This window comes from Cololabis saira, chromosome 13 (assembly GCF_033807715.1).
Source record: "Cololabis saira isolate AMF1-May2022 chromosome 13, fColSai1.1, whole genome shotgun sequence".
Lineage (NCBI taxonomy): Eukaryota > Metazoa > Chordata > Actinopteri > Beloniformes > Belonidae > Cololabis > Cololabis saira.
In genome coordinates, this window is record NC_084599.1 from 1413014 (window position 1) to 1439532 (window position 26519).

At 45.1% G+C, this 26519-nt stretch overlaps 1 protein-coding gene across 4 annotated transcripts in view; it reads right to left on the reverse strand.

The window, feature by feature from the left end:
- ect2 (epithelial cell transforming 2) overlaps positions 1–26519 on the reverse strand; it is a 63983-nt gene that overhangs the window by 25755 nt on the left and 11709 nt on the right. Inside the window, exons 4-21 of one of the 4 annotated variants that reach the window (XM_061737340.1) lie at positions 25338–25430; positions 22826–23008; positions 22509–22598; positions 21750–21854; positions 19557–19630; positions 18298–18428; positions 17955–18070; positions 17584–17646; positions 13967–14192; positions 13664–13825; positions 13057–13181; positions 11759–11878; positions 11612–11680; positions 9954–10064; positions 4792–4888; positions 4535–4616; positions 4332–4410; positions 863–982 (exon numbers count right to left, since the gene is read on the reverse strand). In XM_061737340.1, coding sequence (XP_061593324.1) covers positions 863–982; positions 4332–4410; positions 4535–4616; positions 4792–4888; positions 9954–10064; positions 11612–11680; positions 11759–11878; positions 13057–13181; positions 13664–13825; positions 13967–14192; positions 17584–17646; positions 17955–18070; positions 18298–18428; positions 19557–19630; positions 21750–21854; positions 22509–22598; positions 22826–23008; positions 25338–25430 — 2046 coding nt within the window. Of the gene's footprint in view, positions 1–862; positions 983–4331; positions 4411–4534; positions 4617–4791; positions 4889–9953; positions 10065–11611; positions 11681–11758; positions 11879–13056; positions 13182–13663; positions 13826–13966; positions 14193–17583; positions 17647–17954; positions 18071–18297; positions 18429–19556; positions 19631–21749; positions 21858–22508; positions 22599–22825; positions 23009–25337; positions 25431–26519 lie in introns of all 4 variants that reach the window. The other 3 variants (XM_061737339.1, XM_061737341.1, XM_061737342.1) reach the window with 3 other exon arrangements.

Here is a 26519-nt window from a genome sequence, read left to right on the forward strand (position 1 = left end):
GCCTTTATTCTGGCGTGATCTTCGCAACAACGGGCAAGCAAGTGATTATATACATTCACTGAGTGAATATTATGAAAGTAAAATATATATTTCTCGCTAGAAATGTAATCAAAACGCATTTTTATGCAGAAACTAACTCAAAATATTGATTTTATTCACTAAAAAATAAGAAATGTCCGCCATGTTTTTTTTTTATTCAGTCCGCAAATGACGACAAAAAGCATTCTGGGAAATTTTTCTGGCCCTAGTTCACCTAGTGAGCATCCGAAAACCCTTGATCCGTAGGGCTAGATTCATATCCACTACACTAGTTTTCTCCACTACCCCTAGGTGAAAAGAGGAATTGGGACACCACTACCCTCACGGGAACACGCAAAATTTAGGGGTAGTGATGAAAAGTAGGGATAGGGGGAGTATTGGGACAGGGCCTTAAACTAGCGTCTCCTGAACACACCGTGATGCCAGACTGATGATGAGCTGCATTTCAGTCACAGCTGGACAGTAGCTGGACAGTAGCTGAGCATCTAACCCCCCCCCACTAGCATCGCCACTTGAAGCTTCTCCCACTCTCATTTTTCCACTTGATATTGAACATCTGGGTATTGAAAAGAAACGAGGGCGAGGTGAGTGGAGTCGGGCTGAGTAGGTACTAGTGGAAAAGCGCCATATGTGTACGCAGTAGGTCAGATATTCAACCAAACACGCTGGGTTCATATTTAGACAGATTTGGAAACATGCAGGAGGGTTGTGGACAAGTCCAAATGGACAGGGCTGCGAGGGCTGGATAGCTGCTGTTTCAACTGGTCAGACCAGGACAGGATAAGACAGCACTACCAATGTGTTTGGAATGATGCAAATTCACCTCCAGACAGTCACTGAAGAGGAAGAGGGTGACATTTTCCCCACGGTCACATGGTTGGTCTCCAAGAGCAATGGTTTCCACTCGCTGAACAAGATTACGATGGGAGGACAGCAGGTTTGCCTGGCAACAAAAAGAGATGCATGGTTTTATTTAGTGATGCACCGAAATGAAAATTTGTTACAAAATTACAAGGTAGAAAATATTTATTGAACATAAAAAAATGAAATCTTTTTAATTTCCCAACATTATGTTGTTTTGGTTCCACCTCCTGGTGAATGTTAGGTAAAATTCTTATGAGGTTAGTTTTTGGTTGGCCAACGATTTATTGCGGGAGCGGCCAGTCTATTAGGTAAAATTCTTATGGGGTTAGTTTTTGGTTGGCCAAAGATTTATGTAGTGCGCAACGTTACGGGACGGAGCGGCCAGTCTATTTCCTTATTTTACAACGTTATTAATTGTTCGTTTTTTTCCCCCACTTATTCCACTGAAGACCGAAAGTGTTTTTTTGCCATTTTCGGCCGAACAATTTCGGTTACCGAACAATCGGTGCATCACTAGTTTTATTATCCCAGAGAGGCTGAAGATACTCAGAAGCGTTAATACACACAATGGGGCAAAAAGGTATTTAGTCAGACACCAGTTGTGCAAGTTCTCCCACTTAAAAAGATAAGAGAGGCCTGTAATTTTCATCAGTTATATCTCAACTATGAGAGACAGAATGGAAAAAAAAAATCCAGAAAATCACATTGTCTGATTTTTAAAGAATATATTTGCAAATTATAGTGGAAAATAAGTTTTTGGTCAATAACGAAAGTTCATCTCAGTACTTTGTTATAAACACGGACTTTCAACTCCTTCCAAAGATTTTTTATGGGGTTGAGATCTGGAGACTGGCTAGGCCACTCCAGGACCTTGAAATGTTTCTTACAAAGCCACTCCTTCGTTGCCCGGGCGATGTGTTTGGATCATTGTCCTGTTGAAAGACCCAGCCACGTTTCATCTTCAATGCCCTGCTGATGGAAGGAGGTTTTCACTCAAATACATGGCCCCATTCATTCTTTCCCTACACGAATCAGTCGTCCTGGTCCCTTTGAAGAAAAACATCCCCAAAGCATGATGTTTTCACCCCCATGTTTCACAGTAGGTTCTTTGGATGCAACTCAGCTTTCTTTCTGCTCCAAACACGACAAGTTGTGTTTCTACCAAAAAGTTCTATTTTGGTTTCATCTGACCATATAACATTCTCCCAATCCTCTCCTGCATCATCCAAATGCTCTCTAGCAAACTTCAGACCTGGACATGTCCTGTCTTCAGCAGGGGAACGTCTGGCCCTGCAGGATCTGAGTCCCTGATCGTAGTGTGTTACTGATGGTTCCTTTGTTACTCTGGTCCCAGCTCTCTGCAGGATCTGAGTCCCTGATCGTAGTGTGTTACTGATGGTTCCTTTGTTACTCTGGTCCCAGCTCTCTGCAGGATCTGAGTCCCTGATCGTAGTGTGTTACTGATGGTTCCTTTGTTACTCTGGTCCCAGCTCTCTGCAGGATCTGAGTCCCTGATCGTAGTGTGTTACTGATGGTTCCTTTGTTACTCTGGTCCCAGCTCTCTGCAGGATCTGAGTCCCTGATCGTAGTGTGTTACTGATGGTTCCTTTGTTACTCTGGTCCCAGCTCTCTGCAGGATCCGAGTCCCTGATCGTAGTGTGTTACTGATGGTTCCTTTGTTACTCTGGTCCCAGCTCTCTGCAGGATCTGAGTCCCTGATCGTAGTGTGTTACTGATGGTTCCTTTGTTACTCTGGTCCCAGCTCTCTGCAGGATCTGAGTCCCTGATCGTAGTGAGTTACTGATGGTTCCTTTGTTACTCTGGTCCCAGCTCTCTGCAGGATCTGAGTCCCTGATCGTAGTGAGTTACTGATGGTTCCTTTGTTACTCTGGTCCCAGCTCTCTGCAGGTCCTTCACTAGGTCCCCGTGTGGTTCTGGGATCTTTACTCACCGTTCTGGTGATCATTTTTACCCCACGGGGTGAGATCTTGGAGCCCCAGATGGAGGGAGATTATCAGTGTCTTGTATGTCTTCCATTTTCTAATAATTGCTCCCACAGTTGATTTATTCACTCCAAGCTGCTACCTGCAGATTCAGTCTTCCCCGCTGGTGCAGGTTCTACAATTTAGTTTCTCACGTCCTTTGACAGCTCTTTGGTCTTGGCCATAGTGGAGTTTGGAGTGTGACTGTTTGAGGTTGTGGACAGGTGTCTTTTATACTGATAACCAGTTAAAACAGGAGTCTTTTACACTGATAACCAGTTAAAACAGGTGTCTTTTATACGGATAACCAGTTAAAACAGGTGTCTTTTATAATGATAACCAGTTAAAACAGGTGTCTTTTATACTGATAACCAGTTAAAACAGGTGTATTTTATACTGATAACCAGTTAAAACAGGTGTATTTTATACTGATAACCATTTAAAACAGGAGTCTTTTATACTGATAACCAGTTAAAACAGGTGTCTTTTACACTGATAACCAGTTAAAACACGAGTCTTTTATACTGATAACCAGTTAAAACAGCTGCATTAATACAGGTAACGAGTGGAGGACAGAGGAGCCTCTAAAAGAAGAAGTTACAGGTCTGTGAAAGACAGAAATCTTGCTTGTTTGTCGGTGACCTAATACTTATTTTACCCAGGAATTTACCAATTAATTCAGTAAAAATCTTACAATGTGATTTCCTGGATTCTTTCCCCCCATTCTGTCTCTCATAGTTGAAGTTACCTATGATGGAAATTACAGGCCTCTCTCATCTTTTTAAGAGGGAGAACTTGCACAATTGGTGGCTGATTAAATACTGTATTGCCCCACTGTTAACTACGAACACTTTTGATCTGCATTAAAGCAGTTCACAGGCCAACAATGGCATCTGCTAGCGTCAGCTGACTCTTACCTACTTTTCCATCAGTATGGTGAATGTTACAAAAGGTGTTTTCAACAAAGACAGGACCAAATGATAACAGTTTATAAATGATTAGCATCAGCACCAGGGTTCATCCCTATGAGACTGGCATCAAAGTTGGAAACCAGCTTACATTTTATTGAAAATTAATGCAGAAATTCAGTCAATTCTAAGATGTTCATGTATGCCGTCTTGCCCCTGTTATGGTAAGAGATGCTATGAAGAGGATTAGCCATTCTGCACGGCAGCTAGATGCTCTGGCTCAGTTTGAACCTTAATGATTTCCTGGAGGATTGTCTGACATGATGCCCAGGGCAAATCACGCACCTAACAAGCCCCTTACAAACTGTTCCATACCTACATACATTTTACTTTGAATTATTCTTATTCTTATTCTTATTATTCTTATGTTTTAAATGGATCAGTTTGAACTGACATAAACATAAAACACCAGAATAGGAGGGTTGGTTTCCAGACTGCGTAGACCTGCAGAGAGTCTGTAGAGAGACAGAGAACTTACAGGACAGCAATCCACTTCATAGACCACGTCAAAGATGAGTTTCTGCCCCTCCGTCTTCCTCTTATCCTCGTTGATGTGACTGGATGACAGAAGTTAGGGAAGTGGAGAGAAAAGAAGTCAGCATTGCCAAAATAAACGTGACATAACAAAAATATGACACGTGACATATTTAATGACACAAAAGGAATATAATGACAACTCACGTCATGACTTCCTTTAAAGACTCTATTGCACTTTCGAGTGTCATCTTATCTGGGTTGTCATCTGAAGTGTGCTTTTTTATATCTGCAGGGGAGGAAAGAGTGACAGTTTGGTCAAGCATGGGTGGGAGTGATGGAGGGGAGAAAACAGATATGACAGATATGAAGCAGAAGATATTGAGAGCAGTGTGCTGCTGTCAAAAGGAATAACATAAAGGAAATGAGGAAACATTTGAAGAGAAAGGGTGTGTGTGCAGCACCGCTGAGTAGGAGGGCCACGCTCGGCAGCCTCTGCACCGGCCGGATCAGCAGCTCCGCCAGCGTCTGCCGGCCACACTCGGGCTTGGCCTGGTTGATCTGAAACATGAGCAGGAAAACTCCAAACCTCAAACCCACGCAGACTCACAAACAAACACACACTCAGCAGACTGGGCAATAGAGGGAATGTGCATGACGTCACAGATGAGACTTCACAGCGGGTTTCACCCACTGAGTGTCAGAAAGACTGAGTGTCAGAAAGACTGAGTGACGGAAAGACTGAGTGACAGAAAGACTGAGTGTCAGAAAGACTGAGTGACAGAAAGACTGAGTGTCAGAAAGACTGAGTGTCAGAAAGACTGAGTGGTAGAAAGACTGAGTGGTAGAAAGACTGAGTGGCAGAAAGACTGAGTGGTAGAAAGACTGAGTGTCAGAAAGACTGAGTGTCAGAAAGACTGAGTGGCAGAAAGACTGAGTGACGGAAAGACTGAGTGACAGAAAGACTGAGTGTCAGAAAGACTGAGTGGCAGAAAGACTGAGTGTCAGAAAGACTGAGTGGCAGAAAGACTGAGTGTCAGAAAGACTGAGTGGCAGAAAGACTGAGTGGTAGAAAGACTGAGTGTCAGAAAGACTGAGTGTCAGAAAGACTGAGTGTCAGAAAGACTGAGTGTCAGAAAGACTGAGTGTCAGAAAGACTGAGTGACGGAAAGACTGAGTGACAGAAAGACTGAGTGGCAGAAAGACTGAGTGGCAGAAAGACTGAGTGTCAGAAAGACTGAGTGGCAGAAAGACTGAGTGGCAGAAAGACTGAGTGACGGAAAGACTGAGTGACAGAAAGACTGAGTATCAGAAAGACTGAGTGTCAGAAAGACTGAGTGTCAGAAAGACTGAGTGGCAGAAAGACTGAGTGGCAGAAAGACTGAGTGGCAGAAAGACTGAGTGGCAGAAAGACTGAGTGGCAGAAAGACTGAGTGGAAGCGTAAACGTTCAGTTTGAGCAACTGGAAAACATCTAAAATGGGAAAGAGCTGTTGTGCGATCGACTTAACTAGAGTTAGCAAGAAATCTGGGTTATCGTTTAACAGACTGCCGAAAAATAAGCTTAAGAGAGACAAATGGATCGCTGCAATTCACAGAAACAACTGGATTCCAGGCACCGAAACGTGGATTTGCGGTTCCCATTTTGTATCAGGTAATGTTGGATTTTTGGGTAGCTAACGTTAAACGGTCCAATCATAAAGTTTGGTGTCCTCATCACTTTAATTTCTACAACAAATCCTGCCTTGAAGTCGGACCAAGCGTCAAGACTTTTGTAAGCCTTGAAGCTTTGCTTCGTGTATTTCCCCGGCGTAGAAATTAAGTACATATAAATATCAGGAAACTCCAAATATTAATGTCCATGGACCACTAGTTCTTGGTAACTGGTAACTTGGTAACTATGGAACACATTACCTGCAAATATGAAAAGTATCAAAAGCAAATATTTATTCAAAAGATCTATTAAACAAAAATGTATGAGTAAGACCACACAGTTAGAATAATCAATGTTTTTGTACATGATGCTTGACAAATGTTTCTCTATTTTTATATCTCTATTTTTATATTATTGCCATTTTTAATGTACTTAGATTTAGACTGACAAGTGTCAGTTTATTTTGTATGTTGTATTGTATGTTTATGTGATGTTTTATGTGGACCCCAGGAAGATTAGCAACCACGACAGTGGAAGCTAATGGGGATCCGAATAAAGAAGAAAAGAAAAACTGTACCAAATATTAATGTCCATGGATCACTGGTTCTTGGTAACTGTACCAAATATTAATGTCCATGGACCACTGGTTCTTGGTAACTGTACCAAATATTAATGTCCATGGACCACTGGTTCTTGGTAACTGTACAAAATATTAATGTCCATGGACCACTGGTTCTTGGTAACTGTACCAAATATTAATGCCCATGGACCACTGGTTCTTGGGGTAACTGTACAAAATATTAATGTCCATGGACCACTGGTTCTTGGTGTAACTGTACCAAATATTAATGTCCATGGACCACTGGTTCTTGGTAACTGTACCAAATATTAATGTCCATGGACCACTGGTTCTTGGGGTAACTGTACCAAATATTAATGTCCATGGACCACTGGTTCTTGGTAACTGTACCAAATATTAATGTCCATGGACCACTGGTTCTTGGTAACTGTACCAAATATTAATGTCCATGGACCACTGGTTCTTGGGGTAACTGTACCAAATATTAATGTCCATGGACCACTGGTTCTTGGTAACTGTACCAAATATTAATGTCCATGGACCACTGGTTCTTGGGGTAACTGTACCAAATATTAATGTCCATGGACCACTGGTTCTTGGGGTAACTGTACCAAATATTAATGTCCATGGACCACTGGTTCTTGGTAACTGTACCAAATATTATGTCCATGGACCACTGGTTCTTGGGGTAACTGTACCAAATATTAATGTCCATGGACCACTGGTTCTTGGTAACTATACCAAATATTAATGTCCATGGACCACTGGTTCTTGGTAACTGTACCAAATATTAATGTCCATGGACCACTGGTTCTTGGTAACTGTACCAAATATTAATGTCCATGGACCACTGGTTCTTGGTAACTGTACCAAATATTAATGTCCATGGACCACTGGTTCTTGGGGTAACTGTACCAAATATTAATGTCCATGGACCACTGGTTCTTGGTAACTGTACCAAATATTAATGTCCATGGACCACTGGTTCTTGGGGTAACTGTACCAAATATTATGTCCATGGACCACTGGTTCTTGGGGTAACTGTACCAAATATTAATGTCCATGGACCACTGGTTCTTGGTAACTGTACCAAATATTAATGTCCATGGACCACTGGTTCTTGGTAACTGTACCAAATATTAATGTCCATGGACCACTGGTTCTTGGGGTAACTGTACCAAATATTAATGTCCATGGACCACTGGTTCTTGGGGTAACTGTACCAAATATTAATGTCCATGGACCACTGGTTCTTGGTAACTATACCAAATATTAATGTCCATGGACCACTGGTTCTTGGTAACTGTACCAAATATTAATGTCCATGGACCACTGGTTCTTGGGGTAACTGTACCAAATATTAATGTCCATGGACCACTGGTTCTTGGTAACTGTACCAAATATTAATGTCCATGGACCACTGGTTCTTGGTAACTGTACCAAATATTAATGTCCATGGACCACTGGTTCTTGGTAACTGTACCAAATATTAATGTCCATGGACCACTGGTTCTTGGTAACTGTACCAAATATTAATGTCCATGGACCACTGGTTCTTGGGGTAACTGTACGGGTCACTGTCAAGTCCAACTGCCTTTATTTTAAGCTGATAATCAGCTGTTATCCCTTCTTCTCCACTAGTTGCAGCTGTTTTTACCACTCAGTGCAGTAAGGGGGCTGGTCCAGCGGGGAAGTGACGTCAATGCAGACCCTCTATAATCAATAGTTTGGTTTCTTTTTTAGTCATCAGACCACTTGGATGTTTTTGACAACAGAAATACAAAAAACGTAAAGCTGAGTCATGATGGAAGATATTTGGTTGCTTTCTTCTGACTCATTGTATCATCTGAACAGAAAGAGAAAAATACATGCGAACAAGTTCAAGTCTTAAATAGAGTACGAAAACAGGAGAGAAGAAAAAAAAACATTATCTGATAGGAGGTATAATACAAATTAAATTGTTCAGTAGTGCCACCATCAACCCTACATGCTGGGATGTATTTTGCATGGCCATTGGGGTCTAAAGATAATTGAACATGTTGGGCAAGCCCCATGTGGTTTAGATGCAGTAGCTAATCTCCCCAGCAGAGGGCAGCAGAATCTAACCAATCATGACTGGGATGAGGAGATGCGAGCGTAAAGCCGGGCGCAAAGCCCTGGCCCTGGAGCCGTGGTGGCCCCGGGGCCTTGGCTCCGCCCACTCCACCTCATCACTTTTGCCCGCACTACCTGAACCGTTGCACCACCTGAACCGTTGCACCACCTGAACCGTTGCACCACCTGAACCGTTGCACCACCTGAACCGTGGGCTACCTGAACCGTTGCACCACCTGAACCTGAACCTGAATCATTCGCCCAGAAGATGGTGCAATTGTATAGCAAATGAAATGCTGAACACAACTATATATATATATATATATATATATATATATGTACGTATGTGTGTGTGTACGTGGTAAATTCAACGGTTCAAAAGTTATGCCCATGGGACATAATTGTTATAATAAAACATGTGTAAAAATACTCATTTTTTGTGGTATTGTTATCAAATTTGAACTTGCACTAGATAAGGCTTCAGGTTGTGTCTCAGTGTGTTTTAAAACCAATAAGTCACAGATTCTCTCACCAGCAGACGTCTGATTACAAAACTAATTTCCGGCTGAAATAAAAAACCTTCTATTTCAGTGTGTTCAAACTGAGATTACTGAATTCTAGTAGCAGTTACAGTGATTCTGACAGTTGGGGGAAGAACTTCAGAGTGTTACCTTTCAAAAGAGACCAGAACCATCCATGAACTTCAAACGGTTCAAGGACAGCTTTAAATTTACTTTGGGTATAACTTGGATAGGCATATTGGGCGACTTTTACAAGTGCGGGAACAAGTTAACGTCCACACAATCCTACAAGAATGATGGGGTTTGGTCTGTCTGACCCGTGGCATAAACACACACACATGATGCCACTGATGAGCATCTGCAGCATCTGAACGGCCAAGGCCGGAAAAATTAGACTTTTCTCAACTTCTGATGCCAAAAACACGTCTCGCAACGAAGCATCAATGGACCCTAAGACGGACAAAAGGGCTGGTTCTGTAACCACCGGAGGCGTTAGTGGAAAGGAGAATGCTTAAAAAAAAACAATGAAATAAACAGACAATGTTGCACATCCTCATCTGAGAGAACATGCTGATTCAACAAAAAGGTGGAACCCGTTATCATCAGCAGTAGTGCTGAGTCATGTTTCATCATCATCACCTGCTTCTGTCCCTGTAGGAAGACTCTTCGTCCATTACTGGCGTTTTATACGCTCACACAAACACACCAAAATTATTGTTAAAGTTGGACGTACATTATGTTGGATAAAAACGTCGTGAGCAGGTTTCCCTGGTCTTACCTTAAGGAACGCGTGGAAGCGCGGCTTCTGTTTCTCACATCGAACAATCGTCTCCTTGCTCATTTCGAAAAAGTTGACAAACGGGGGATAGGCTTTCACCAGCTCTCTGGACTAGAAGGGAGGAAAAGAGACGACTTATCAGAACAAAGAGCCAGACCCAAAACTCATTCACAGCAACAAGAGCTCAACTTTCACAGCTGCTCAGCTTCTCAGCAGGTACCGCTTCCCCAAAAACATTCTGATGGATCTATGCCGTGATTTACAACCTATGTTGGAGCGACAGACAAAACGCACCACCGCCATCCCAGTCACATCCAGCTCCGTCCACCCTGGGATATTTGTCCACCGGAACATTTCAGAGAGAGATTGGAGACATATGCGGCATTTCGCAGCCGACACTAAGCAGAATCATGCCGGCAGTCTTGGATGCAATAATTTCTCTGGCCCCAATTTACATCCAGTTCCCATACACACATCACCAACAAGTCGAAATGAAACGAGGATTTCACGCCATCGCCGGATTCCCAAAAATAATTGGAGCTATAGATTGCACCCAAATCGCAATAAAAACACCATCACACAATTAATTCAGTTACGAGAACAGGAAAGGATTTCATTCAATCCATGCACAAATAATCTGCGATGCAACTATGTCTCTGTTGCCCGTCGTTGCCCGGTGGCCTGGAGGAACGCAACACTCATTTATTCTGCAGAACAGCTCTGTTGGTGTTTGCACCTCCAAGCAGGAGCGTTTGACTCCAACCAAATCTTAATTTATATGGATAATCTTCCAAGAAATATATGAAACATGGTCAACATAATCATTTTACTAGCCAAGTATCACTTACATAAATGCAAATGGAATAACAGCAAACCCTCCATTGTACATCTGAAAAATGAATGTAAACTGTACTTGGCGTCTCTAAAACTGATGTGTGAAAAAAACGATATTGCCAAAAGCTTATATGAAACGATGTCTTGGTTTCTTAATTTTTACCCCCCCAAATGTTGAATATCTGTAGATAATTGATTATTTTGTTTCATTTGCCTTTTGTTGTAAACCCTACAGAATTTTGTTCAATAAAGTTTGAAAACCTCCAACCGGGAGCTGTTGTTGCTCCATATATGGTCAATTGGCGTTTCTGAATGCAAATGACGGTAACCGTGCACGAGCACGGCAGTTAAGAACAGGTGGGATTTAACATCACTGATGTGCGTACGACCAGCGTCCGCACGTTTGATAAATCCAGATTTTTTTGTACTTTTTCATTCCTACGACAGAATTTAGAACTTTTTCTACGAACGGTTGATAAATGAGGCCTCAGGATTCCTTGCAAAAAGAACATGCGCAGAAAACAAATTCCTGTTCCTTTTGATGGGCAAATCCCGTTAGGATATAGCCTACATGACCGAATATTCAGGTTTTAAAAAACCGGAATATGAGCAAATTCGGGTTATTCAAAGGGGTTATTGGTGTTTACATGACCATGCAAAACCGAGTTATTGCTAATATTCCGGTTTTAAAGGGTTATTGATTGCATGTAAATGCAGTCATTGCTGAAGTTCCCCAGCAGTTTCTTTTTCATAGAATATATATATATATATTCAAACAACAATTCAAATTGAATAAAAAGGATGGGTATAGAAGTGGAACTCACGTATTTGAGAAAGACGTTTCCAACGCTCCTGCTTTCTGACCAGTCTGTGAGCAGCTCCTCCAGATCGTTCTGCAGAGCAACAACTCAGTCAACGACGGATTCTCAGAGATTACACACGGAAACTAACGGGCTTCTTTGATACGGCACCTTAATTCTCACGTGAACATCATGGATCTCAGGGATGCTGCCAAAAATAGTCTTAATCTCTTCCTGGGCCAAAATGGGACCCCCGACTTGCCCCTCTTTTTCCAGTGGATGCTTGAAAAGCTGCAAAATGATACAAAAATCTAATATTAGACATGTTGACAGATTGTTGACAATTCCGGTGTAAGCAAAACATTCATTCAGAAATTAAAAATTAGCAAGTACTTTGATGTTCTGAAAACTTGCTCGGGTAAAAACTACCAACAATAAACACCATAATAATGGATTGTGAGGTGAATGTGAGATTAAAATAGTCCAGGAGCATGTTAGTATTAGTAGACTGATGGACCAGGGATCAGTGCAACAACAGAACAGGGCACCAGTTGCTAGGGCAACCAAACAACTTTCCAGGAGGTGGTTATTAGACAGGAACAAGTTTTTTTGATTTGTAGTTTTAGAACAATCCTGTGTCTGCGTGTCAAGCCTGAATGGGACATTTCCCCCCGACACCAAAGGTTTAGTTCTCAGCTCGCTTCAACTGGTCCTATGCACTTCTGGACAGGAGAAGATTTTATTTCCGCTCAGGTTATCTGCAACGGGAGGCGTGGAAGTTCCTTCTTCATCTCCAAGGGGGACGTCCGTGTCCTGGCGCTGCCCCCAAAGCAGCACTGGACCCGGGTCTGGGCCCTGGTCTGGGCCCTGGTCTGGGCCCTGGTCTGGGCCCTGGTCTGGGCCCTGGTCTGGGCCCTGGTCTGGGCCCTGGTCTGGGCCCTGGTCTGGGCCCTGGTCTGGGCCCTGGTCTGGGCCCTGGTCTGGGCCCGCCACTTCTTTTCAGAGCAACTGGCAAATCTTTCAATTTCACTTGGAGGAACATAAAATCATTTTTAGCCGCCTAGCTTTTGCATTCCTCCTTCCCTGGTCAAAAGACCAGGATTCCTTGTGAACAGAGGATGTGCAGAAAACAAATTCCTGTTCCGTTTGATGGGGATATTCCGTTTGGTGTTTACATGACCCAATATTCGGGTTTTAAAAGGAGTAACCCAGGGCTCATATTGGGGTTTTAAAAACCTGAATATGAGCAAATTCTGGTTATTCAAAGGGGTTATTGGTGTTTACATGACCGTACAAAACCGGGTTATTGCCAATATTCAGGTTTTAAAAGGGTTATTGATGCATGGAAACACAGTCCATGTAAACTCGAAGGAAAATAGTTTAATTTGGAATTATTTAATTGGGAATAATGAATTCAGAATTAAAAACCATCCTGTAAGCTTGTCCAGTGAGCAGCTAGAACAACCCACCTGCAGGACGGTGCTTAAGATGTCCACGTAGTTGCTCTCCGTCTGGTACAGCTCCTTGGAGACCTGCCAGCGGGCAGACTGCTTGGCAGCAGCTGCAGCTGAACTCCTGGACGCCTTTGAGCTCTCTGCAGCACACGAACACGTATGAGTGACCCGTACACTTCCATTAGTGCTGTAGCTCTGATCACTGCAACTTAACATGAGACAATTAAGACTATACACGCTAAAGCTGCTGATTTACTTCATTCTTTCAGAACCGGGAACATCTCGTCCAGATGTGCTAGTGGGATAAATAATTATAGAAATTTTAAAATAGAATACAGAGGCTGGTCCTGTTATCCAAACATGATCACATGGTAAACGTTTGACTGGTTCTGTGAGCGCGTCCAGCACTATCTACTTCAATCATGTCTAAAGATGGTTCTGTCCTTCAGAGTGTTTAGGTCAGGAGTCAGGTGGGGCATGTGAGATTTCTCCGTACATCTCCAGTGGACATCTTTATTGCACGTTGTCTGTTCTGGGACTTATAAAGCGCTTCATTCGTGACCAGTTTAATGTTGATCAAGTCCATGAATGTCCATGGACTGAACCTTGAGCACAACCTAACCTGCAGACGCTCCTCGCTGCTTCTCTCCATCTGGGTGCCGAGTGTTTGCACTCAAACAGGACCTTTTCCTTTTCTCTTCCCTGTCTGTCCTAATTCTCTTCTCTGTCGTCTTTCTCCGTCTAGTCCTATTCCTGGTTATAGTACTGTCCCTCAGACCGTCTTCTGGAATGAAGAAATGTGATTCTCATATGAAGGACAAACAAACACTAATCTATTGTTTTTCACCATTAAGCAGCACTTTAAATGCTACACCCTAACAACTTGAGACTGGAGGAACGTGACTGCCTCGTCCCGGGCTCTTACCCGTCAGAGCCTTGCAGCTCTCGGGGGTGTTGGAGATGTCCAGCAGGGAGCCGATGGAGAGGGAGTGCTCTGCCGACGGCCTCTTGCGTGGCGGAGGGAAGGGGGAGATCTCCGTCTCCTTGGTGAGCTGAGCCAGCGTGTCCCGCAGACGCCGACGCTTGCGGTTGCTGGTCGGGGTGGTGAGGGACAGCAGGGACACCGCCTTCTTCATGGCCGGGCTGTCAGTCTGAGGTGCACAGTGGAAAAAGAAAAATATGTAGAGATGAAAAAAGAAGGCCGTTTAGAATAAAGCAGTTAAAGATAAATACTATTTTTTTCCAGTTTCTTGAACCCCTGTCATAGAATAATCATACAATAAACTTAGAATAATAAGAGGTTCAATAATAATCTCAAGTCTTTCATTTAACTGCATTTATTCATTGTAACACGGCTACATCACCAGGTAAGCACAGACAACTGGGAAAGTCCTGCGTGCTACTGGAAACAATCCACAACATGTTCATTTTTAAAAATATTTGAATCTGTGGGGACGTTAATGACAAAAGAAACATACAGAAAAGTGTTCTGAGTATCTGGTGCTGGCACCACCACCATGAGAAGTTTGGCACTGGCTGGCTACTAGGCTGACTGGCCGGCTACCGGGCTGACTGGCCGCTACTGGGCTGACTGGCCGGCTACTAGGCTGACTGGCCGGCTACCGGGCTGACTGGCCGGCTACCGGGCTGACTGGCCGCTACTGGGCTGACTGGCCGGCTACTAGGCTGACTGGCCGGCTACCGGGCTGACTGGCCGGCTACCGGGCTGACTGGCCGGCTACCGGGCTGACTGGCCGGCTACCAGGCTGACTGGCCGGCTACTGGGCTGACTGGCTGGGCCAATAGAGGCGATGACGGCAGTGGGGGGTTCAACGGTCAAGCCAAAGGACCAAAGGACATGTGATGAGGTTGGGGATGGATACAGCGGCCAACAGAGTCCCAGAGGAACACAGAGCAACACGGAGGAGCAACACGGAGGAGCAACACGGAGGAGCAACACGGAGCAACACGGAGACAAACGGAGCAACACGGAGCAACACGGAGCAACACGGAGCAACACGGAGCAACACGGAGACAAACGGAGCGACACGGAGCAACAACACGGAGCAACAACACGGAGCAACAACACAGAGGAGCAACACGGAGGAGCAACACGGAGGAGCAACACGGAGGAGCAACACGGAGCAACAACACGGAGTGACACGCAGGAGCAACACGGAGGAGCAACACAGAGGAGCAACACAGAGGAGCAACACAGAGTGACACGCAGGAGCAACACGCAGGAGCAACACGGAGGAGCAACACGCAGGAGCAACACGGAGGAGCAACCTGGAGGAGCAACACGGAGGAGCGACACGGAGGAGCAACACGGAGGAGCAACACGGAGGAGCAACACGCAGGAGCAACACAAGGAGCAACACGGAGGAGCAACACGGAGGAGCAACACGGAGGAGCAACACGGAGACAAACGGAGCGACACGCAGGAGCGACATGGAGCGACACGGAGCAACAACACAGAGCAACAACACGGAGGAGCAACACGGAAGAACAACACGGAGTGACACGCAGGAGCAGCACTGAGCAACACGGAGGAGCAACCTGGAGGAGCAACACGGAGGAGCGACACGGAGGAGCAACACGCAGGAGCAACACAAGGAGCAACACGGAGGAGCAACACGGAGGAGCAACACGGAGGAGCAACACGGAGACAAACGGAGCGACACGCAGGAGCGACATGGAGCGACACGGAGCAACAACACAGAGCAACAACACGGAGGAGCAACACGGAAGAACAACACGGAGTGACACGCAGGAGCAGCACTGAGCAACACGGAGGAGCAACACGGAGGAGCAACACGGAGGAGCAACACGGAGGAGCAACACGGAGCAACACGGAGCAACACGGAGCAACACGGAGACAAACGGAGCAACACGGAGCGACACGCAAGAGCGACACGAAGCGACACGGAGCAACAACACGGAGGAGCAACACGGAGGAGCAACACGGAGGAGCAACACAGAGGAGCAACACAGAGGAGCAACACGGAGGAGCAACACGGAGGAGCAACACGGAGGAGCAACACGGAGGAGCAACACGCAGGAGCAGCACGGAGGAGCAACACGGAGGAGCAACACGGAGGAGCAACACGGAGGAGCAACACGGAGGAGCAACACGGAGGAGCAACACGCAGGATCAACACGGAGGACCAACACGGAGGAGCAACACGGAGGAGCAACACGGAGCAACACGGAGCGACACGGAGGAGCAACACGGAGCGACACGGAGGAGCAACACGGAGCGACACGGAGGAGCAACACGGAGCGACACGGAGGAGCAACACGGAGCGACACGAGGAGCAACACGGAGGAGCAACACGGAGGACCAACACGGAGGAGCAACACGGAGGAGAAACACGGAGGAGAAACACGCAGGAGCAAAACGGAGGAGCAACACGCAGGAGCAACACGGAGGAGCAACACAGAGCGACACGGAGGAGCAACACGGAGCGACACGGAGGAGCAACACGGAGCGACACGGAGGAGCAACACGGAGCAACACGGAGGAGCAACACGGAGGAGCAACACGGAGGAGCAACACGGAGGAGCAACACGGAGGAGCAACACGGAGGAGCAACACGGAGGAGCAACACGGAGGAGCAACACGGAGGAGCAACACGGAGGAGCAACACGGAGGAGCAACACGGAGGAGCAACACGGAGCTCTCTTTTTGTCTCATTTGCACCGGTTTAGCAGCCGCAAAAGCCGCGCAATCCTTTTGTGGATTTGGCCCTAACAGTAACAAACAGCACCTTGCGCGACAAAAACTCATAATTTAGCCACTATAACAAAGAATAATATATAAATAATAATAATGTCATAATCCGTGTATATATCACGACAACGGATCCCATTGACTTTGCATGGTAAAATATCCGTGGTGCTCACGGAATTATACCACTTTCCGTGTTGGTACCAAGGAAAATAGTGGTGAGGGGTCGTGGGCATTTCACAGATTTGTGTGAGATCAGGTTGCGCTGGTGGCTAATGTGCTCCAATACAGCAGGTCTCATAATTTTATTTTGAACACTGCCAAAACTCAAAATCTTATACTTTAACTTAAAACTTAACTAGAACTTAAAATGTGCTTGACACAAATGAAAGTTCAATTTAAACACGTGTGGAAAACAGCTAACCTTTTAAGTGATGTGTGTTATCAGGTGTAATGGCATTTTTAGGTTAGAAATAAGTAAACTTCTTGGTAAGATCCTTAGTTTTTTGAGTGAAGGCAGTGAATTTGGTCATCTGGTGTAAGTTCAGGGTTTTTAAATGCACAGCCATGAACCTACTGGATTATATAACTTAGTCTTAGTAATGTCAATTAACATGTAACATCTTATGTATATTTATAATTGCTCTTTAACTAAACAAAAATGTTTTATCCGATTACTCGATTAATCGATGGAATTTTCAGTAGAATACTCGATTACTAAAATATTGGATAGCTGCAGCCCTAATGTTGTTTCTAAATGCAGATGATGGTAGTATTTGTTCAATCCTGGAATATGAATGCAGTGCACTCACCTTTTCATACAGGTACATGGACTCTCCGGCCCGAGCATCCATCTGAATGCTTCCCCAGAACCACTGGAACAGAGAACAATTACAATTACTGCCATTCACTTCAATACAGGAAGAAATCCTCTTCACGGGCTCCCAGGTCTTTATCGGCCCTTCTGAGCCCAAACCTACACTACTGAAGACAGGTCTTTTACACCTTAAGATCTGCTATAAACAGTATTACATAATCCTACATGTGGGTATAAATGAGTCCAGTGGTTCCGGGCCCAGCCCTCGGTTCAGCCTAAAGCTGATCAATAAGTTAACATGAGTGAAGGAGGAGCTGATCAGCCCACTGGTACAACACAGGGGCTCAATGGTAAAAACACACGTACCTCCTGTTTAACCACAAAGAGTTTCTGTGAGGAACAGACGGGCACGTCCATGACCAAGTTGTCCTCCACCACCAGGTGTGTGCAGCTCCCATCTCCAACCTCCAGATATCTGCCACCTTTCACACAGAAACAATGCACACATCAATAAAAGGCTCAACTGAATTTATTTCATCCGTTTGACTATTTAATCAGTCAAAATTTATAATGATTCAATGTATAATTTGCTTGCAAACCCACTCCAATCGTAGCTCATCAACCGTCACCAACAGCAGCAGGTTTGCTTTTTCTTTTTTCCTTACAGCAACTTTCAAGTGATGCAAAATCTTCACACAGAGGCACAAACCGTGTTTAAGAGTCCTCTCCTCCATGTTTGCCTTCTCTTCCTCAGAAAAACCCCAGAAACTGAGAACGCAGTCTTGGAATGGGGGAACTTTGAACTCTGCTCGAAACTCCTCTTCGTTTGCATGGAAGTCCCTGAGGAAATGGAAATGGCAAAAACATAATTGCTATCAAACATTTTCACAGCTGTTGGTGCATAAAACAGCCCAATATTAACCAATCAAGAACATCAAATTCACTCTTAAGAATTTCCTAAATGCCTGCATGAATGACCATGAAAAACCCAACACCGAAATTTTTACACCTTCTCAAAAATGGCAACACAAAAGAAAAAAAAAACAGATTAAACTTGGAGGTTCATTATTTTGAGTAACATTTTCTCAGAAAGACAACAGGGGTGATCTTCCATTCCTTTACCCTCTTTTTTCAGCTGTGCAATGATTAGTTTAGAATTCAACCTGCTCTCTCTTGAGTTCCATTCTTGGTCCAATTCTTTTTCTCTTTATACATGTTATCACTTGGGTCTATTATAACCAGGTACAACCTTACCATTTCACTGTTACGCAGATGATCTGCAAATCTATCTGCCATTGAAGCCCGGAGATACTGATGCACGACGTTCCCTGCTAGCATGTGCTGCTGACATCAGTGATGGCCCAGAACGTCCTGCACTTAAACCAGGACCAGACAGAGTAAACTGGGACGACTCGCTTTGGCTCCTTGTCCTTGTCAGAAATCTGGGTGTGATTTTTAATAGTTTTTTCAAATTTGACGGACAAGTTTTTATCAGTTACGCCTCCTAGCCAAAGTGAAATCTTTTTTAAATTGTCACGACCTGTAGAAAGCTGCTCACGCACTAATCAGCTCCAGGGTAGACTAATGTAATGTTCTATATGTTAGCGTGTTAGCTTTTTCTAGTTTTATAATGTTTCACTTGAGCAGTTGGAATGTGAGTGAGCTGAAACGGGTCCAGGTTATTCCTGCTGCAGAGCCAAAGCTTCTCCGTTCTGCTGCGTGACAAACAGGTCCAGGTTATTTCTGCTGCAGAGCCAAAGCTTCTCCGTTCTGCTGCGTGACAGCAGAACGGACACCCTTCAGTCCCTCAATCTTCAGTTCAAGTTGGTTTTATCTTTTTCGCTACATTCTCCTCCCCTACTTTTAGAACATAATCAAGACCTACCTTGGTATAATTTATACAGAAAGAGAGTAAATGCTTAAGGATGTGCAAAGTTTGACAGTTATTCAAAGGAGTTTCAAACTTACACATCATCTCTTCTTTCCCAAGCCTTCTGTATCCATACCGGGGTGAGAATGGGAGTGCCCATACAGACGGCCAGCTGGGGATCACAGCAGAGGAAAACACACGCCTTTATCAGAACTCCCAGCAGGAAATGTGCAGACTCTCCAGTCTCAGTTCTGGGTTTATGACTGCACTGTCACTCAGAGGTTTAATACATGTTACCCCATACCCCAGGTGAAGAACAATGTCTCCCTCCGCTCAGCCGCTCACCAGGGAAGCAATTCACACTGCAGTTTGACTAATTCTAATAAACAAGATTTAATAAAGAGAAAAAAAGGTTCAAATGAAAAATGAGAATAAGACTGAACCTGAAGAGCCTGGAGGTGAGAAAGTAAAACAGATATAATTCAAGCATCTTTTCATCATCGTCTGCCCTGGAGGGGTGGAGAGAAAGATTCAGCCAACTGTCTCCTTATGATGAAAACAGCTGGAAACTTTTCAAGCTGAGTTAACAAGGAATCCTGGTGGTGGGGCCGGGTCCGGGGATCGGGCCTCCCCTGACCGGGGGGTGCACGGGCGGGCGCGGCGGCGGGGTGGCACCATTCCCAGGTGTCTATGTCTTATGTTGTCAGTATGAATGGGGGGAAGTTGGACCGTTTCCCCCTCCGTCTGGGGGCTCCGGCGGCGCCGGGGGGCGCCCGTGGAGGTACGGTGGGGCCCTGGCCCGGCTCGGAGGGCCGGCCCTCGTCTACTGGATGGCCGGTGGGGGGACGCGGGTGTCTTATCAGGGCCGGCTTTGCTGGTCCTGCTTCCTGGCTTCGGCCTGCGCTCCCCGTCCTTCCCCCCCTACACGATTCATACGCACATAGGCGAGGGGCGGGGGGTCCGGGTCGTGGGGGGCATTGTCCCGCGTGGCCCGGCACTCCCCGCCTCACGGTTTTAACAGCAATGTAGACACTGCACATTCAACACTTAATAAATACATTTGACAAGGACACGTAGTTCGGGAGGGGGGGGGGGGGGGTCGGTGTCAAATCGATACTTGGCCCCCCCCTCCCTGTTTTTATGGCATTAATCACATGCACTCAACACCAGGGGCGGGAGCGGGTCCCACATCACCCGCGTTCCCTCGCCGGCCTGGGATAGGTGGGTCGGGATACCCGGGCCTGGCGGGGCTCGCCGTGCAGCCTGGGGTGCCTTCTGGCGGTGCTGGACCCCCCCGGGGAGGGGGAAACGGTGCGTGATTGTGTGTCTGTGTCGGTGAGAATGCGGTGTGGAAGTGTGTGGAAGGGGGGGCTCGCAGGCGGTGGGTTGCCTCCCTCCTACTTCTCCCCTCTGTGGGGTTGCTGGTGGCCTGGGTTCTTCCGTGTCGGCCTCTGGTCTCGTGGGTGGCGGGGTTGCTCCCCCCTCCCCCACTATAGATACACTTCAGGTGGAGCTTTGTTTGGTTTATCACACACACACACACACACACACACACACACACACACACACCTGCATGCTTGCTCTGTAGTTTTGGGGGTTAAGTAGCGGTAGCTTAGCTCAGACTGCAATCAGATCTCAAGATTTGGGTCGATTGCTGTCGATTGCATGTTTTGGTCGGCTCCGTGCCGGTTTCGTGCTTTGTTTGTGGTTTTTTGTTGCAGATTTCCAGTGCTTGACGTGTGTTTCCGTGTGTTCCTGCTTCCTGGATTGGCAGTGGATGTCTGTATTTATTCTGCCGAGGTTCTAAGCAGGCTGAGTCGGCTGTATCTGACATCATCACACTACAGACCACCGATTGGTCGGGGGGTTGGAGTCAGACGTCTGAGTCAGGATGTGACATCAGAGAAAGAGACTGACGGATTCTTGTTCATTTTATTCAACCAGCAACGGCAGCAGAAGTCTGTTCTGGTCCAACTCTGAGGGTCAGATGTTCATAAATCTGGTGCTGAGGAGAGAATTAAAAAGATCTAGACGGGCGATCCTAAACTGTAAAGCTGTAAAGCCATATGACGTTCCACTACCAGGATGGGGCTGCAAGGTGACTTTTGTGTGCTTAATGCCAAAAGTAGGGCCAGTAGGGAGACAACAGCTCCAGAAAGTAATACAATATCCCTTCAGATGAAACTGAAACTCCTCCTAACGTGAGCAACACTCCTTGTGATGACTCACGTTAAAGTCCCATACAGGCTGAGCTTTAAGAGATCAGAGCGAGCCACTCAGAATGTACTAACCCGGTACTTCTCCCCACGAGTGGAGTATGCGATGAGGTGAGTCACTTTGGTGCTGAAGTCTTTGCGGATCGTCCCGCCCATGTGATGAACCAGATTCACCAACTTCTTCTAAATGGACAAAAAAGGAAAAACACAAGCGGAGGACCAAGATCAGTATTAAAGTGGACGATACTTTTATTACTGTCATTTCCATATAATTCATCATTTTGCATTCTATTAAGCCTGATTACTACGCTGTGACGCCGTCGTGAACCTTCAGACTTCTCCGTCACTCCATTTCTCCGTAGTGCAGTTCCCCCCAGCGCTAGTTGATACTTTGTTTAGCTTCAGGCTTTTCCGGTCACAGTGAATCACAGAGATAAGGACAACTATTGTGAAAAAAACCAAAACATCCCAAAAAATAAAAAATAAATAAATCACATACACACGAAGAAAAAAAGAGCGCTGAAAGTTCACGACTGCTTCACAAACTGGAACCAGAAATGCGTTGCTACCAAGCGAACCAATCACAGCCCTCTCGGTCTGCGTTTGGTCTGCGTCACCTCCACGCGTAGTTACATTGTTTGGGAGGTGCACGTCAGTGACGGCGTAGGTTTAACGCAGAACCCTAATTCAGGCGTTAGAGCTTTATGGTTCTTGATGAGATGACTTCAGCAAGCAATGTACAACTGCACAAATGTTAGCAAGGCGTGAATGTGTAGTCAGCCCCGTCAGCCCTGAGCTGCGGGGGTTCTGAGTAAACCCAGCAGGTCCACTCACCATTTCCTCTTTGTTTCTGAAGCCGGTGAAACACAGCGTCAGGTTGAGCATGGTGGTGCAGTAAAGAGGCCGACACGAGAACTGCAGCGGCTGTGAGGACACAAAGACCAGAATCAGCTCTGGGACAGTGCTGGATGAAGGACAGAAACATGGCTGAAGGCTCTCAGTCCCACTTAGATCCAGAATAGACAAATATAAACAATTAAGAGAACAGTTTACCTTAAACATGAAGTTAATAGGTCAAAAACAGATAGTTTAGCTGAACATTTTAATACCTACATTATAAAACATGTGATGTGTTGTAATAAAGGCCGTACCTCTTCCTTGGCAGCACAGTGCAGGACCAGAGGAGGCCCGACGATGCGGTTGTCCCTCTTGTACAGGTAGTTGTAGTCGGGGGAGTTGAAGTCTGGGAGGACAAACACCGTCTCAACATCAGCGTTTTCTCCGTCTCCAAACTCCCGGACATGATCCGTCATCACAAACGGCATGCTGATGTCCTGAAAAGGTGCGACAGAGCACAGAATGGTAAAGAAAATGTCATGTCATTCTCGTTTGCTTGTCTTCTGGATTTTTTTTGGTGAATTATTCGTTAGTTTCATTATAAGTTGCATTTGTTTTAAATGGGTACAAACTATGGAAACATAACATACATGATGGGATAGTGTCTTTAGTTATATATATCTTATGCCAACAAATCTTTAGAAAAGATCAATTCTGGGTATATTGAGGTATTTTCTTGTATTATTGTTAGTGTTGTTATCACCACACCTGTACTCAGTAGAACAAAGACATTGTCTAAATTCGGAGAGATCCGGGGCCTCATGTACAAAGAGTACGCCACTTTCTACGCTCACGGTCGGATGTTCAAAAAGTGATTTGAACGTGAAAAGTTGTGGTCTTTCACTCTCAAACCAAGTCTGGCGTACGCACTTTTCTGAGGTTTTGCCCGTTGGCGACACTCACTGGTGATGCAGTGAAGTGCAGAATATGAGGAAACTTGACGTCAACAATAAGTTCAGGACCACATGAAGGACATGACAGTCCCCACATCACCAGATAAATTACACAAGAGTGGAACTGCAACAATCTCACAATCAACCACATGATCTGAACAAACAACTAAAGGAGCTCAACGATGGAACCTGCACATGGGACACACGGGACCCGGACCGGTCTCTCCTCCTGGACCTGTACCGGTCTCTCCTCCCGGGACCTGGACCTGGACCTGGACCGGTCTCTCCTCCTGCGGCTGCAACACTCCGAGTTACAGCGACTGTGTTCTGTAATTCTCACCTTTCCACCTCGATATAATCACGTGTCTATAATCAACTTGTCTTTATTTCTGCAGCAGAGGAATCAGATCGTGATGCTTCATGTTTTAAATATAAGTTTATATTGTTCATTCTTAATCCGTCAGTATATAATACGCGTGACAGTAAAGTTGAACAAGGAGCCGTTTTTCATCAACAAACTTAGGTTCTGGTGTCGGTTTTTAAAATACAAACAAGAAAAGCAGAGTGTAATGATGCACTAACGCTAAATATTAACATTCACAAACCCACACGATCATAATAAAACCAAAACTCTTCACGGAACGCAACACAAAGCAAAGAACAGCATTACCCATAATGCAATGCAGTTTAAATCGGAAGAAATGCCTCCAAATAAATTATTTTTCCAGCCTCAACTTCTGACAGGACTGTCTCCAGATCACAGATGATGATTTTTTTATTTGTTTTACTTGTTTTTGCAAGTTTCTTGTCAGGATGAGCGGTTTTTAATGGATATTTATCCTCATTATCATATTCAAATGGATCTACTTGAGGGAGGAGACAGGGAGGACTGTTCTCCCTCATGAATACTCAATTCCACGTTGATTGTGATGTTGAAAGAAACCTGCGTGGATTTGGGCGTAAGCAGTTTTGAACATCTGAATTTTATTTTTTGCGTAGGCAACAATTCCACGCACGGATTCACGTTGAAATCTATGGACTTGTACATGAGGCCCCAGGAGTGCTGTATCAATGTGTATTGATAAGTAGGTGATAATCAAGCGATCAACAACAACTACTACTGTTATTTAGCAGACGCTTTTATCCAAAGTGACTTACACCTGAGAGAACAACACAAGAAAGAAATCACATAGGAGTCTGACCAGCACTGATCCAGCAGGACCAGCTGGATCAGTGCCGGTCAGACTACTGGGAGTCCAGTTGGACACGGTGCTGTCACGCTAGCAAGACTATTCAAACCTACCACACCCATTAAACACAAACTAACACCTGGACAGGAAACAAACACCACAGGTGACGAAGCAAGAGGAAGAGGAGGGGACCAGGGCCGTGAACACTCACGCATTCAGAGCTAATACAATCATGATCCCCAACACGCTCAACCCTCATGTTAGTTCTTTAACATATTGGAGAACGTAAGGATAGAAGTGCACTGATCTCTGAACCCTAACTTCACATAAACACCTGAAACACAACGTAGCAGGTTTTAAGTTCCCCAGAGACAGACCTCTTGGACATGTCAGCACAGTTTAGGAAGGGCTACTTTAGATTTATTTTCTTTTAACTTGGGTATTATCAAAGCAAGGCACTTCCCTTGCATTTCAAAAAAAGATGAAATAATCACATCATGACTTTCTCTGAAATAAGACAAAGAGAAGGAAATCAACCATCTCCCAGTGTTAACACGGAGACATGCAGTGCCAGTCAGCCCTCAGACACGAGTGAGCGGTTAGTCGTGCACAGTGAAGTCTGAATTAAGGTTCATGCACCACCTCCCCGTGTTCCCATCACACACACAGTCAGACTACTGTACCATGTTTACTACAGATTTTATCATCATTTTCTCCTCTGGACCCGCCTCTCCTTCTCTTATCTTTACCACAGGAACCTCCATGACTGTGACGGCCTGTAGAAACAGCAGCAGTTAGACATCAGAAGTAGCCGGGCTGGTCCAGTACCAGCTGGTACCAGCCACCAGTAACTGGACCTTTCACCGCAATCAGCAGTATTTTCACTTGGCTTTCAAGGTTTGTTTTGTAAGTCTGATCAGACACCACAGATGCAATATCTTTCTTATGAAACGGTTCCTAACTTTGGGATTTCAAAATATTTAAAAGCAATTGCACCCAAATTAAGTATTTAGGATTATTTATTGAAAACTTGAATAAAACTAAAACAATGCTTGAATCTTTTGAGTTTTAAAGCAGAAACCATGTTTTTAAACAGCAGGACATAAATAACTTTGCATTTCCTGTAAACCGCTTTTAAACACTACCATGCACATATCAAAAACAATTCATATTTCTTGCAGACAAAAATCTGATTCATGTGACATGTGAAAAACTGAAAGCAATAAGTCACATCTTTTGTAAAATATGTTGCAACCTGCTGAAGGCGCAGCGGAGTCTGGATTCAGTGAGCAGCGGAGGGTCAACTACTGACTGGTACAAGGAGGTGGCAAAGACACCTCATCCTGACTCCAGACACCTCACCGCTGCCTCCAGCCCTGAAACCCACCCGTCTGCCTGAGTCTCTGCTGGACAGAAGGACCAGGACAGTCTGAGTCTCTGCTGGACAGAAGGACCAGGACAGTCTGCCTGAGTCATCCACAAAAAGCAGAGATGAAATCCTGAAGTTCCCAAACCGGATCCCCTCCGGCCCCTGACTACGCCTAGAAATCCTGTCCATAAAAATTATGAACAGGACCGGTGACAAAGGGCAGCCCTGCTGGAGTCCAACATGCACCGGGAACAAGTCTGATCTACTGCCGGCAATGAGAACCAAACTCCTGCTCCGATCATATAGAGACCGGACAGCCCTTAATAGAGGGCCCTGGCCCTCAGACGAGATGAAACGTTTAGGGGTGTAACGATACACTAATCTCACGATACGGTACGATGTACGATACACGATATTGAGGTCACGATAACGATACGATATTATAGCAGTATTTTTTTAACAACCTTGAATGAGGAACATATGACTGGAAAAAATT